A 15,430-nucleotide genomic window follows, 5' to 3' on the forward strand; every position below is an offset into this window, starting at 1 on the left:
GTACTATTGAAACACCCAATTCTATGAAAATGAATATAATCATTTTTGAGAACATCTGCGGCCAGTGTAATGATCCGTTACAAATATATTTGAAATATATTAGGTTTGGTACTTCTCTATTACATTTAAATAGTTAGGAATCTCGTGGCCCGTTTAATTGTATCCCGTTCGCATTAGCGTAAATTAATCCCGTTACAAATATATTTTAAATTAAATAGACGTGGGATTTATACAGGGTGGGGTAGAATGGGCTCCCTGATTTGAGAATTGAGACCAATTTTGAACTCTCTCATCTAATACTATTAGGGTTACTAAATGAGCGGATTGATTCGGTGGGCGATTGTTGAGCGTCAGTGTGGTGGAGGTATCGATTTTTCGTGTGCTTAGACAAGAACATTTCTTTAGCCATGAGTCCGTAGGGAGTCCATTCTGCCCTACCCTGTATTACACTTAAACAAGCTGTTATTACAATCCGCGAAATTTCTCTGTTGGGGGATTTCATCTCAAATTAGGGAGAGGGTATCAGGTGGCCATCACCGATTTATCTATAAGTTATATATGTATGTGAAAACAGTATCCTTATGATGAATTATGATCACTTTATCTCAGCTCATAACTGTACCGTTATAATGTTATCATCTTTTGTACATTGCCGAGTCAGGCCTCAGAGTAAAAAGTGAAAAATCACATAAATGCTAATAAATTATGAACCATGGCTCATAAAGCAGTAGTTTTTGGTTTTTATTTGAATAAAATGCATTTATACACATTATGACATGACTTTCAAGTAATTTGAAGCAATAAGAAACGAATAGAACTTATTTAAACAATTAAAATGAGTAATTATTTAACAAATTAATACTAATAAAGGCCACCGACACCCTTAATAAAGGTGACCTGATGCCCATCTGCATGATTTGAGATGAAAAGGCCCTGTTCCAATTAAATAGTTAAGAATTTCTGTGACCCGTGTAATTTTATTCCGATTGCATTAGTGTTATTATATTCCGTTACAAGTTTGAAATAGCGTATACCTGATAGACGTGGCATTTCTCTATTGGCATTAAACGACAATGTTATTACTATCCGTGAAATTTCTCTGTTACAATTAAATAGTTAAGAATCTCTTCAGTCCGTGTGATTGTATTCCGTTCACATCAATTTAAATATATTCCGTTGCAAATATAATTGAAATGTAATGGACGAGGAGTTTCTCTATTACAATTAAACGACAATGTTAATACATTAAGTGAAATTCCAATATTACAATCAAATAGCCAAGAATCTCTGTGGCCAGCAGTGGCGCAGCAAGGGAAAATGTCCGAAGCGTACCGAAACCCCCCGAAATATAAAAATACAATTTTTTTCCTTCGTGAAAGAAAACAAACAATTGAAGAACCATGAATTTACAAAAGATTTCTTTGATAAATGGAGTTTTTTCGATCAAGAAAAGTGTTAAAATTAGTTTAAAACCCTCTACTTAGTACCCTGTTTTTCAAATATTTTCACCCTCGTTTTGGACGAAATTCCTGGCCACCCCTCTGGTGGTCAGTGCAAATGTATTCCGTTCGCATCTGTGAAAATGTATCCGATTACAAATATATTTGAAATGAAATAGACGTGACATTTCTCTATTACAATTAAACAGATGTGTTATTATAATACGTGAAATTTCTCTATTACGATTAAATTCGCATCAGTGTAATTGCATTCCGTTGGAAATATATATTAATTGTAATAGACGTGGCATTTATCTATTACAATTAATGAACAATGTTATTACAGTACGTGACATTTCTCTATTACAATAAAAATATTATTATCTCTGTGGCACGAGCATTTTTATTCCGTTCGCATCTACAAGGTGTGATCAAAAAGAGACCGGACTGATTTTATTCTGCGCAAACCGTTCAACGAATCGTGCAACAGCGTGAGTGCGTGTTTCAAACTTGGCAAAACTGCTACGCGGACGTTTGGAATGATTCATTAAGGCTTTATTAATGAAGCTTTGAGTCGAAGCAAGTGTTTTGAGAGGAATAGTCATTATAAATCGGACAGAACCTGGACAGTTGAAGATTCGCGACAAGGCTGCCTTCCACATCGGGAGACCAGAACCATATCAAATTGGTGGACGATTTGGTGCGGGAAAATCGCTGTTTAAATGTTAGGGGGGTAGCCGAAGAAGTGAACATTAGGTTTGGATACTGTCAGACTACTTTAACCCCTTGCGCTGTAATGACGGGTCTTGCTTGTCATGAACTTTCGACGCCAAACCGCGCAATGACGAGTGCATCTCATCATCGGATTTTCATAATTTTAGCACTATTTTGAGGAAGAGTATAACTAATTTGAAAGCTTAACAATGTCCAAACATTCATAGTATGCATAAATAATTCATATTTAATGAAACATGATGCATTGGAAGGATTAAAATAGAATTATAAGAGTAGCGATAGTTGTGTTCTCCATGTTTAATAATCATATTTTATTTCACGGTTCTACGTTTATTACAAATTACAAGACTATCATTTCATTACCTACCATTTGAACGAGAACCACGGATGAAATAAATGGAGAATAGGAGCACGATATTCGGAAAATTAATCGAATTGGAAGGGATGAATAACCATTTTGGGCATGACGCGCGTCGCATCAAAATTCGACCCTGAATATGGCGTTTCCACCACGATAACGCGTTGGCTCACACGCTGATAGTGATAGAGATATTCACCAAAACCAGAACTTCTGTGATCCCGCAGCCACCCTACTATCCAGAAGTGACTCCATTATACTTATTTTTTTCCATAGTTAAAATCAACCCTAAAAAGGCACCGATTCAACTCTATTGCGGACACTGAAACTAATTGTACGACGGACCTGAAGAGGATTATCCTGAGAGGGCCTAAAGCGGCTTATCAGGCAGAACCATGGCCACCTATAATACAGGCCGGAACATGGAATTTTGGCAACGCTGTGCCGGGGTGCGATTGTGTTTGCTTAAGAGCATGGCGACTTATGCGTGAAGAGTGTCCGTGTGACCAAAGAAGCATTAAATCTCTTGTTAAAAAGGCAGAACTGGACTTATTTTGTGGATATCCCATTGGCTAAAGGTACGTACAATAGTTTAAAGATATTTTTTGGGAGCTGAAGGAGGAAAATCACGTTTATTACTTCAAAAGTATTGTGATCACATGCCGGCCGGCCATTAATGGAGGGGAATTGAGAGTGCAACAATACTGGTTTTAAATGGGGAAAAAGAATTATTTTTCTGTACTGTGTTTTGCCTTACGGCAAGTAAAATAGTTAAAAGATATTCTCAGTGTATTGTGAGTGGATATTCAGCAGTATTTCATCCAAAGCATTGCGTCTCTTGGCGGCCGGCCACGAAGGAACATTAAGAGAACACAAATGAAACGAAGTGTATTTGTCGGGTATTTAAATGCTGCGTTGTTTTTTATAATATTATTATTCTTGAGTTAACAGTGATTGCTATATTTGGTTGCCTTATGAATAACTATGTGTAGCTGTATCTATAATAACGTCGTATATTATTGAAGGAAGAATGGCTACTCATTAACTCTATTAATGTTTCTAGGTACTAATGTCATTCATATTTTCCAAACTAATCATGAATGCACTCCTTTTTTTCTGTAATCAGCGAAACTATTTTTATTCATGCAACTTTCCATTGTTTTCATTTAAGGTGCCCAAACGTTATCGTGTGCCATATTGCAGAAGCAACTACCTATCCACCAAGAACAAGGGGTATGTGACTGTGTTCCAGTTCACCAAAGATGAACGCAGTTGACAGAAGTGGCTGAAGAATATCCCTCGGAAGGATTGGAATCTTTCTTCAAGCGCAATAGTTTGCGTCAAGCATTTTGCTGAGCAGGATATCCTACACCGTGTAACTTACATGAATAAGAACGTTGAAGTGAAAAGTTACGAGTTAGATCGCCTAAAGTTGTCCCCTGGTGCTACTCCCACAGTGTTTCAGGCCCTCTCCTCTTCTTAAAACTTCTTATTGTGATCAGTGAACCATGAAAATCTGTGAAAATAAGTAGATGAGTTGTACTTCTAAGAAATGAAATCAGGAAATATTGTATGAATCAGTGGAACAGGAAAAGACTGCTGATGAAATGATAATATTTATCATTATTTCCGAAATACATGCTAATTTGACATCTGGCCGCCTTCTACTACTGAAGGTACATTGGAAAATCAATTGCTACTAAGTGATACGGAATATATAAGTGGTATTTTGAACTAATTCATCTTTCCCTTGCAGGTAGAACTTCTTGTTGTGATCAGTGAACTATGAAAACCTGTGAACATAAGTAGATGTAAATCTTGGAAATGAGATCAACAAATATTTTATGAATCGGTGGAACATGAAAGAACATTGATGAAATGTCAATATTTGTTCTCTTATCGATAAGGGCACCTTAATTGATAATTATCCGCCTTACAATATTCTAGGTATATTGAAAATCCAAGGGTACTGAGTGATATATCTATACGTGGTATTTTTGAACTAATCCATCTTTCTCTTGCAGGTAAAACTCCTTATTGTGATCAGTGAAGCATGAAAATCTGTGGAAATAATTAAAGATGAAATGAACGAATATTGTATGAATTAGTGGAACATGAAAGAACTTCTGAGGAAATGACTATATAAGTTTTCATATTGAAAATACTTAGTAAATTGACGTCTAGCCGCCTTCCAATACAGTAGGTATATTGGAAAATCCATGAGTGCTGAGTGAAATGACATATATGTATGTAGTATTTAGAACAATATAATAATTTTCTCTGCAGCTAAAACTCCCTTTTGAGTGAACGTTTGTTAGTGAACCTTGAAAATTTGGCCATATAATCAATTATGAAGAACCTGTTGTGGCTACCATTATCGAGATTAATTCAATAATTTCCTCTCGTTTGTAAAATTTGATTTTCTTTTAATAAGTATTGAGTTAAATGTTAGTATAATGTAATTTGTTGATATATTTTTCCAATTCGGAAGTCGTTAATATTTCATTATACTGATCTTGTTGTTAAGAAATATTAGATTGAATATATATTTATCTTCCTTGTGGCTTCATATTTTTTAAACGTTGTCCAATTTATATAATGCTAAGACTAGTTTTTTTTATATCACATAGTTTTCTAATTAGCCCTAACATTTGTACTGATCATTTTTTTCCATCAGGTAATGTGGTGCCTGTGAAACTGATAGCTGTTGCTGGTGACGGTTCATCGGTGAACTTCAAATGGCAAGATCTATGGAGGTTGTTTCCAGCTGAAATTGAAATTAAGAACCTGTGGCAGCTTTTATTTATTCCACTTTCTGGAGTAATATTTATGCTTTTATGGCCATGTCTTGTGACATTGTGAGGTTGTTTGACCTCTTCAATATGAAATGTTTACCGGAAAATGTATATATCTGATTTTTAGTTTAAATAAATGTTGTTGAACTTCATAAATTATTTTTCTCTCCTGAAATACCGCGACGAAAGGTGCTAGAAAATAACGAATTACTTTTTAACATGTTAATTTTTTAGGTTATGCAGGGAGGTTAAATGATGTTTATTTAAAAGCCGCTCTTTATTTCTAAGTCAATAAATTTTATAGGGTGTTCTTCCATATTAACAACCAATGGGTTAAGTAGTAAACTAAACGGTATTTCCTTCTTGGTCTGAACTTCTGGGACGTCGATCGCAGTACTTAAATATATTTCCGTGAATAATCTCTCGTATCCCTTGGCTTGTTATTAGTTCTCACGATTACTTTTAATAAATAGCTGTTAAAATACGAAATATAACTACTCGAATAACTCAACCCTACCGTAATTTTTAGCTTAACTTTAGGGAAGGTGAACGGAGGTCCAACCGTATTAACGTCAACAGCTGAGAGGCCGATCCACCGCACCCCAGGCGATGTGCAGAGTAGCACCCCTGACGTCACGTAAAGCGCTGTCGCCAAATTGCATGTTCCGGCCTGTATTATAGGTGGCCATGGCAGAACTCGTGAGCAGAAAGAAATGTTGGCAATGGTGTGTAGTGAGCCAAGGCATATACTTTAAGGGTGACAAGTTTGATTAAGCTGTATCCGTCAAAACAAACAAGTTATAAAATAGTCCGGTCTTTTGATGATCACACCTTGTAATTGTCCTCCGTTACAAATACATGTTAAATTATAATATACGTAGCATTTCGCTATTACAATTGAACAACAATTTCATTGCAATACTTGAAATTTCTCTATTACGATTAAATTGTTGGGAATTTCCGTGGCCGCGGATTATAGTGGGGCCACGAAGCCTATTCCGCCTCCCCTGCCTCCTTTGCCAGCGCCATCAATACATTGTTGCGATCGAGGCTCAGAAAGGGTAAAGTGTAAGGCGCGCGAGCTAATTTATTTTTGTTTTCGCGAACGGCACATCCGCTGACTTCGCGGAAAGCCACTGTGTACGTTCCCGACTGTCATCACCTATCGCTCGCCTATCTTCGAGAAAATGATTAGTCTCTACTCGGTCGATTCAGATGAGGATCGTAAGCCAGTGTCGAAGGTTCGCCTCTCCTCTGTCATTTGGTTCCTCCCGATGGACGGCACTGGGCGTTCTTCTTCGTATCCCGGCAACACATCCGGCAGCAGCGGGGGTATTCACACCCGCGCGGCCGATAGCGGAGGACAAACCCGGGCCTGTTGTTGTTGTTGCTGTTTCACAGCCGCAGCCGCTGCTTCCAGCGCCACTCATCGGTAAGCATCTTTGAGAGAGAATTTTTTAAATATTCTTTTTGCATGCTTGTATAGCTTGCGGCTTTGCATGGAATCTTTCGAGCCTAGTTAACGTTTCGAAGTTGATTTCTATTGCAGTAGGTCATATACGATATCTCGCCTCTATTATCGACACTTGCAGGGGCGCAGCTAGGAATTAAGGCTGGGGGGTTTAGCTGCAGCTAATACCGGGGTGTGTGGGGGTATGGAATGCCCAACAGGATAAGCGGTATGTACGAGATTAATAAATTGCGGAATTTTAGATAAATGGCTCAAAATGGCAAAATGTTTTACGGCTTTCTGAGGGATATTTTATTAATCCTTACAATATCCTTACACATTATAATATAATATGGATTAAACTTAAAAATTTCTCTGAGCTCTGGGGGGGGGGGTTATCCCCCAAACCCCCCCCCCCTCGCTGCGCCCGTGGACACATAAGTATGGATATCTTTAAGAACGACCCTGAGAACATCATGTCTGAACCCCATTATAGTTATTATATTATATTACGAGATATTTTGCGGAACAGATAGGCAGTGGCGTGGACAGGTGAATAGTAGCGTAGCCAGGGGCGGGGTCCGGACCTCCCCCCCCCCCCCACCCCCGAAATATAAAAACACAACTATTTTCTTTCATATAAGAAAAAAAATATTGAAAAATGCTGAATTTGCATGACATTTCTTTAACAAATTAAGATTTTTCGATTATGAAAATTATTAACATTAGTTTAAAACATTAACTTTAGATGGCAACCCCAACACTGGTTCTTACCACAGGGGTGCCTATATTCCACTTTTGTAAAAACTCATGCTTGAGTAACCTATTTAAATTTCATGTACCATAATGTGGCATAAATATATATTATATATATTATTATTATAGATTATACCCTCTACGAGTAGGGCCCTGTTTTTCAAACATTTCCCCCTCCCCCGGTTTTGGACACCCCACCCCCCGAACGAAATTCCTGGCTACGCCACTGAGTGTGGAAAGACACAAGTGCTTCCGTTAAGTTACATATTAAAGATTTCCGCCGTATTACGCCAGAAACTGTAACTTTTATTGTTGTGTAAGCTATTGTTGTATTTTATTATTATCTCTGTAACGGCTTAATCGATCTTTCTATCGACTACTCGTGTTGTTTAAGCTGAAATAATCGAAATTTTATCGATTCCTAGTGTTGATGTTTGACCCTTACTTTACTCCACGTTATATTTTTCCGCTTAACTGCAGGAGCCCCACTCATCGATCATCTTCGATTACCCATGGGTCCTATGCTATAACCTCTTACCCGGCCCTGGGGAATTCTGCCTCCGCGCTGAGTTCCTTCTCTGGGGCCCATGGAGTCCCTGCCGTGGTCCAGGGGTCCTATACCGTGGCACAATGCGCTGCTGCCGTGGTCCACGGGACCTTTGGAACTGGTCGTGGGCCCTCGAACGGGAAATACGCTGCAGGCCACGGGTCCCAAGCAGATGGGCGCCCACTGACCGGGAGAGCTCGTGGTTTGTATGCTACGATCGAAGGACTCCCTACGGCGGCAACCTATTCTGGGCCCCAAAGGACCATTACCTTGGCCCGCAGGCCCTCAAGTGTACTCGCCGCAGATGACAACGGCAGAGCCTCTACTCCTCCCGTTAGAGACATCTCTGATGAGGTAGAACTCAAGGTAAGGTGGCTACATCTGCTTATTTGAGTTGACGTGATTATTGCAAATACCAGTTTCCTCCTCTCAGGGCCGGCCTTAGGGCGGGGCGACCGCCCCGGGCCCCGCGCTTTGGGGGGCCCCGCGTTCGTGAAAAAAATTAAAATATACGATAGTTTTGAAAACGCAATTTCAACTATTACTGTATTGTTAAGTCCGCGCTAGACAAAAAATAATATTATCTTTTTTCATATTACAGTAATTGCTTTAGGCTTACAACTAATTAACTTTCATAATCTAACTTATAAAAATACGTACCTATTGAAAAAGCGCGCTTTTTATGTTTATTTTACGTTATAATTTTATGAATAAATATAACTATAAATTTTATATTTATCATACTATTTTGAACTCAACTGCGTGATGGTATCATAACGGCGGGCGTAGTGACGAAGTCTGAATTTGGGAGGGGAACACATACTTAGCCATAGAGTGGCAGGGATTCAAAATGCTCGAGTTTATAGATTGGGTAAAGAGTTTAATATTTTAAGTGAAGGGCCCCGCACTGAAGGTTCGCCCCTAGCCCCGCACCTGCCAGGGCCGACCCTGCCTCCTCTTCTGGAAAACGTGGTAAATCAGGGATTTTTGGCCCTTATTTCTAAAGTTTGGCCCTGTTTTATAAATTGAGTTTTTTTCTCATTCTTGACCTCAATTTGTTTATCGTTGAGAATCGTCTCGCAGTGTAGACCGTATTCAAGAATAAAAAGAAAAATGTTTGGCTGACACAAGCACCACACTACCCCAAACAACTGCGCAAAATAATTAATTCTATTTCGTTAAATTCATTCGATTCATCCTTGCAAAATATATAAGAATGGTTTCTTTCCCAGTATACCGGTCTTCATTTTAAATTGCAGAGTATGCAATTCTTCACTAAAAGCTAACTGAAGGTCACTTACCCTCATCAAACAAATATGAGTTCTGGGTACCATTAATCTTTAAAGCTTTTTTCCTCGAGTTTTGGAAAAAGAATAGTAGTCGTGTTTTTGTTTGGGTATTTTTTCCACATTTCGCAGAAATGAACCTTATCAGAGCCCTTCTCGGTTTTCGCAGAATAGCGCACCTCTTACTTCGTCAAACATTTAATGTCAACTTGCGGAACTATTTTCAATGTCTTGTTCGTGACTTAATCTTTGTTTTGGTTTTTTGGTCACGTGCACTGTGCGTGACTAGTATGTCGCGACAAGAATTTGTGTAAATACCCATTTGTATATTTGCTGCGCTAAATTAAAACTATGGAAAACTGTTTATTTGCCTACATAAGCCTTCACGATGCTGTTGCACTCCTGTAAATATCCTCGATCAGCTTTGCTAGGAATAAGGTTAGGTAATATTTTATTCAAAGGACCTATAATACTGGACGTCTTCATGTTGAAACCATCAGTAGATAAATTAACTCTCCCACAATCGCCTTTCAACAATGTAAGTACATAATTTTAATGCAAAGTGTTCATAATAAAGGGGGGAGTTCTGGGGTTCCGCCCCCCCCCCCCCCCCGAAATATAAAAACACCATTTCTTTCCTTCATAAAAGAAAGCAAAATATTGTAAAAATTAGCATGCTTATTCTTTGCCAGAAGCAAAAGTCTTTTAGCAAAATCAGTACTGAATTGAAACGAAAGTATTCAACAAGTTTTCTTTAAACCCACGAAAAATGATATAGGTATATAATTATAAGATATGTAACTAAAATAAAACTATTTTTTCAAGGAAATAATCTCATAAATAACAAGCTTGCCCCCCCCCCCCATAGACAATAGCTTGCCTCCCCCTGGATCATGGCTTCCTCCCCCCCTAGTTATGATCCTGGGTTCGCTTTTGTTCCCACTTCCCGCTTATCTTGGCGGATATTCCATACACCCAGAACCTTATATAGTTGAATATAGGTTTATAGTAGAATATGATTTAAGGTTTTAGGTGCAACTATATATAGAATATATAGTTGCACCTAAAACCTTAAATCTTACATTAGCTCACCCCTGTGCGTTTCACCCGTTAGGTCTTTCTCAAGTACTACGCCGAATTTTTAAATTTGAGTTGTATGTATTATATTAAATGAAGGGGTGGAAATACGACGTTGGTTTGTACTCTCTCTCTCAAGCATCTTCCCCATTTTCTCAACTATCCCCTTCCACTTTCCACTCATCAAAATAGCATAAATACAAACGCCACAATTTGTCATTTTCACAGCGTTATTGAGAAAGGGTCGAAACGAATCATAAGTTACTCAATTTTGTGGAAAAATACTTTGTTATTAAGTCAGGATGTCATTTCACTACCCCTCGCCGACCTTAATCTCTTTTATTAAGCATTGGATATTTATCCGGAAATCAGGGGTATCTGCTAATAGCATCTTTATAAAGCTTTCGTGGACATTGTGCAACAGACTAATATAGGTATCGTCTTTTTTACAGGTGAAGCACAGTGGGAGGAATATCTTGGACCTACTTGGACACATTGGTTCCACGGCCAATTGGATTTTCAGGCCCAGCACGGTGCCTCTGAGGGACTATGACACTAATCCTGAGAGCCTATCGTCCTGCAAGCAATGCTACGGCCCCATCAGATTTACTGAGGTACATATATACCACCTGATTTTCAGATACCCCTTTAGTTTTATGAATGCTGGCGCCCAACATCCCTCCACATACGCCTATTGCGACTGCTTGCTGAGTAGTATCTACATGTACAATATTCTTTTCCTTACTCTCATGCCATGTACGGCGTTACCTGACAAAAGATACACTTTTGCATTCCTCAAGTGCGTAAAGAGAGGTGACACTTCGCAAACGTCCAGCCGCTTCTCGAATATGCGGTAAGCATATGGGATCGCGATCAAAATTTCGTGAACTAATATAGCCGGTATTATATTGGCCGTTTAGCGCTAATTAAAGATGACACATCCCTCCTTTTTACCTGGTGAAGGCTGAAAGTTCTGGTTAGCATGAATTCTGATCTTATACGAAAGCTAAACGGAACAGTAAACCACCGCTCGGTAAATTTGAAGCCTGTATTATCTTATGGGTAGCGTTAACCAGACATTATAAAACCGCCTCATGAAGCCGCAAAGGAGAGCTGTGCGATTCATTAAAAAAACTGCCACGTGCGAATAGCGTAAGAGCATTTCACAGCTTCTACGTACACTACTATCGGCGTCAAAATGATGTGCCGCTGTACTTTGCAAATTTATATCTGGACTTCAGTGCATGCTATAATAATGAATAATACTTCATTTTAAAGTAAATTTTATTCTTAATTTTGAATAAGTTTTTCTTATAGGAAATATTCAAAAATGTTGACACGCCATTGCAATAAACAACTCCGCGCACCATAAAATTAGCCGTTTTGTCAACTTCATGAACTTTGTAACTCAACCTAGGGAAAACTACCTCGTCTAGAGCATTCATCTTCCACAATAAGTTGCAAACATTAATTTAGATTAATAAAATGACTTTAGCGTATTTTTAGAACGCATATTTTGTTGTAAAACGACAAAAATATTTAAACTATATCTAGTCCTACAGTTTACCCTGAAAGAAATAATAAAATTGATAGAAACACTTCTTAATTTATTTGCAATCTTTCTATGATCCATAATCTATAAAAATATTGATATTTGTGAATGTCACTAACTTCTATTAATGCCATGTTGCCAAACGGTGCCGCGCCGGGCCAGTGCCAGTTACCGTGAAACAAAGTTTCGCTCGCAAGACGTGGCAACTCAGCATTCGTTCGCTCCGGCGTATTTTTTAATGCCCACATATAATCTATTCTACCAAAAAAAATAATGTATTTTCGGATCATAGAAAATTTGAGAATCATAGAAATACAGTGAGTCTCAGGAGGTATCTGCAATACTCCTGGTGGTAGGTGAGACAATTTTAAGTATATTTTGTCCATAAACATGGGGTAGCAACTCCTCAGTTACTGACATTGCGTTGCCATGGCTCACAATTAAACTTTTTTGGATGCGTTATGCAGCTACCATGAAAACGTCCACAGATATGTGTAGGCGATGTGAGAGTAGCTATAGTTATTTTGGAAATATTATTTGAAAAATGACTCTTATCGAAGGAAATATACGAAGTATTAACTGTCATTCACAAGTTTTAAATGAAACCATTTTATGTCTCGATTTTCAATTGAAATTGGAATAATAGTAAAAATAATAGAAACGCAAGACATCTATATACGCATAAATAATAACATCTCCGATACATTTCCATAAAATATAAGCTCGTCCCCACCTATTTCCCCCTCCCCTACACGGCCAATGACATTTGTTCAAAAAAGCTGAGTGACTGTTCAGCTCTAAAACTAGCGTCCGGCACAACTCTTTTGTTTCAGCGTATGTGTGATGAAAATTCATTTCCTTCGCACTCGAATTTAGGCATAATTACAAAATTGACTACCACGTACAACAGTTGTCACAGTTAATCACCCACCACCATAACTTTTTCATAAGAAATTTACTCTGCACCACTACCAAGCACGCATCAACACTCGCAATGCCCATGAGCAATTTGAAAAAACCATGTTATGAACGGGCTCCTAAGGTGAAAATATCAACATCATTATGTCAGGCATCCAAGTTGATGTTATAACTAACTGCCTCAATGATAACGAGCATAAAAAGACTCATATGTTCACGTATCAATGATCGAAGGTATCCACCCTTAAATTAGACGAGAGTAACAATTTTTCGCATACGTAAACGCCACTGGAGGTATGCTTGAAATTAATTAGCGCTTGTATTTGATTTCAGATTCTATGCCACCACTGCGACTTCGCTATGCCCCGGGACTCCATCACTCCCACTCCATTGTTTATGCCCACGGATGGCGATGAATGACGCAATGCTACAAATTCTGAGGACTTCTCCCTTTTTAACTACCTCGCATAAAATAGTCAAAAATATAGTCTCAGATGCAATTCCTCATGAGAGCTATTTCTTAGGCCTACATCTGTTCGTTGATCAGTGTCTTTATCGTGTTCAAAGCATGTAATACTCACTTTTATAAGTATGTAATAAAAGATGTCATTTGATTAGAAATTATTTCCACGTAAAACCTTTACGGCTAATGCCGAGCATTCCTATCGAAAGCACTCATCTACTCCAGGTGTCCACAAAAATGGGGTATCTTGAAGCAATTTAGGCATAAGTATTCGTGCGTAGGTTTCCGCGGTGTTGTTCGCGATGACTGCCGATTTTCGGGTTCTCCAGCCGCGTCTGTCGTTTATGGTTGACAACAGTTGTGGAAGCCATCCTGCTTCCGTCTTCAGGTCGAAGGTGTTCCTACGACCTGAAGACGGAAGCAGGATGGCTTCCGAAACTGTTGTCAACCGTAAACGACAGACGCGGCTGGAGAACCCGAAAATCAGCAGTCATCGCAGGCATAGGTATGTTAGTTGTGGATAATTTTATTATTACACTAGCGGAAGGCATCCGTTTAAATTCAACGGGTAGTGAAGGCTAAAATGTGGCTTTGCAGTTATCAAAGTAGTTACTGTTGGCTTACTGTTTACAGTGGAATTAGGTAAAAATGGAACTATTCCACCAGCGATGTTATGCCTACAAATTATTCCTTACTCAAGTATTTTATGACTTATTTCTTACCTGAGAAAATATCCTGCATCTTTTTGTGCAACCATTTCATCGTCTACTCCTCTTATATCGCTGATTCAGTATCCTACCTTTTAAATTGATGTAGGGGATACCTCCCATTTTAATACAACTTCAACATCTATAATTTTCTTTTAATCCATTGCAATTCTTTCGTTGATCAATCCCATTCGCCACGTAATCATACTTACTTATCCCACTAACACTAACTTTGGTCGCCTGTAGCTTTTTCTCACCTTATTATGCCAGATCCCATTAGTCCATTCCAAATTCTACAACAGGCTACTTTAGCACAGTATTCTTCCATTCTTACTCGCCCAGTTGATCTTATTTTCGCGGTTCTTCGTGCCATTTGAATTTTTTTCGTTTCACTTGCACTATAGTCGTGTTTTTTTTAATCCGTGAATTAGTTAGCGAAGGCGATAGAATACGGAATTTTTCGGGGTGTAGATTTAAACAGTACATCTTGATTTGAAGCTTTCATGGCTCATTATAATTAAGGTGTGTATGCCACGTGATATATCGGATTTTGCCCAGAAGTTTCCTGACCGACTGCTGGTCACTTCTTCAAGTTTCATGTTGAAGTTTGAAATTCTACTTAGTTATAATTAAACTTGGCAACAAAAAATTCCGAGTTTGGTTTGCGAAATGGAAGAGTAAATGCGATAATGTGCGAACCCCGCCTTAGTCATAGGGTTTGTGGGGAGGGAGAAACGGCAGGAGAAGTAGCCGCCCTTCTCAATGTATCCCGAAAGGTTGACTACAATTGGTTGAAAGGGTACAGGGAGGGTGACGAGCCTTTGAATGACAGCTGAAGTAGTGGAAGACCACGAGCAACCACTCCACAGTCGAGGAGCGGGCAATGATTGTGGATAGGCCTTTGTCCCTAGGAGTGGTGTCTGCAATAGGGTGGTTTCCTATTATTTTTTTATTGCCTAAATCGGAAGATTATTACTCCTGGAGTACGTATTTCACACTTTTAGATTTTTAAATGAAGATATCTATTATTCGCGATTAAATGAAAAGTGAAAATTTTCAAGCGCGCGAAAACGCGACGCGTAAGTATGAATGCCGGGAAATCTCTCCGTCTGGCTCCCGCTGCCGCCATGTGAGGTGACCTTGAAGCGAGGCTTAGCGCTGATACGACGCAGGCTGCTAGCGGGTAGCTGAGTACCCTGCTGGCTGGTAGCGCTTGGCTTAAATAAGGATTATTAATACCTTATCACACGAGGAAAACTTTCCGACCTTAGCCAGTTTTAATAAGTGATTATTAATACATGTTTCCCTGAGCTCTGCGCCTCATGCATGCATTGGTAACCTCAGACG

The 15,430-nt window shown here is 38.8% G+C and overlaps 1 protein-coding gene across 1 annotated transcript; it reads left to right on the forward strand.

The window, feature by feature from the left end:
• Positions 1–6,403: 6,403 nt before the first annotated feature.
• Positions 6,404–13,534, forward strand: LOC124163695. Its single transcript, XM_046540762.1, has 4 exons — positions 6,404–6,759; positions 8,014–8,446; positions 10,896–11,057; positions 13,247–13,534. The coding sequence occupies exons 1-4, from the start codon at positions 6,515–6,517 to the stop codon at positions 13,331–13,333; spliced, it is 927 nt and encodes a 308-aa protein (XP_046396718.1). The 5' UTR covers positions 6,404–6,514; the 3' UTR covers positions 13,334–13,534.
• Positions 13,535–15,430: the final 1,896 nt, after the last annotated feature.

The sequence above is a fragment of the Ischnura elegans genome, chromosome 8 (genome assembly GCF_921293095.1).
Source record: "Ischnura elegans chromosome 8, ioIscEleg1.1, whole genome shotgun sequence".
Lineage (NCBI taxonomy): Eukaryota > Metazoa > Arthropoda > Insecta > Odonata > Coenagrionidae > Ischnura > Ischnura elegans.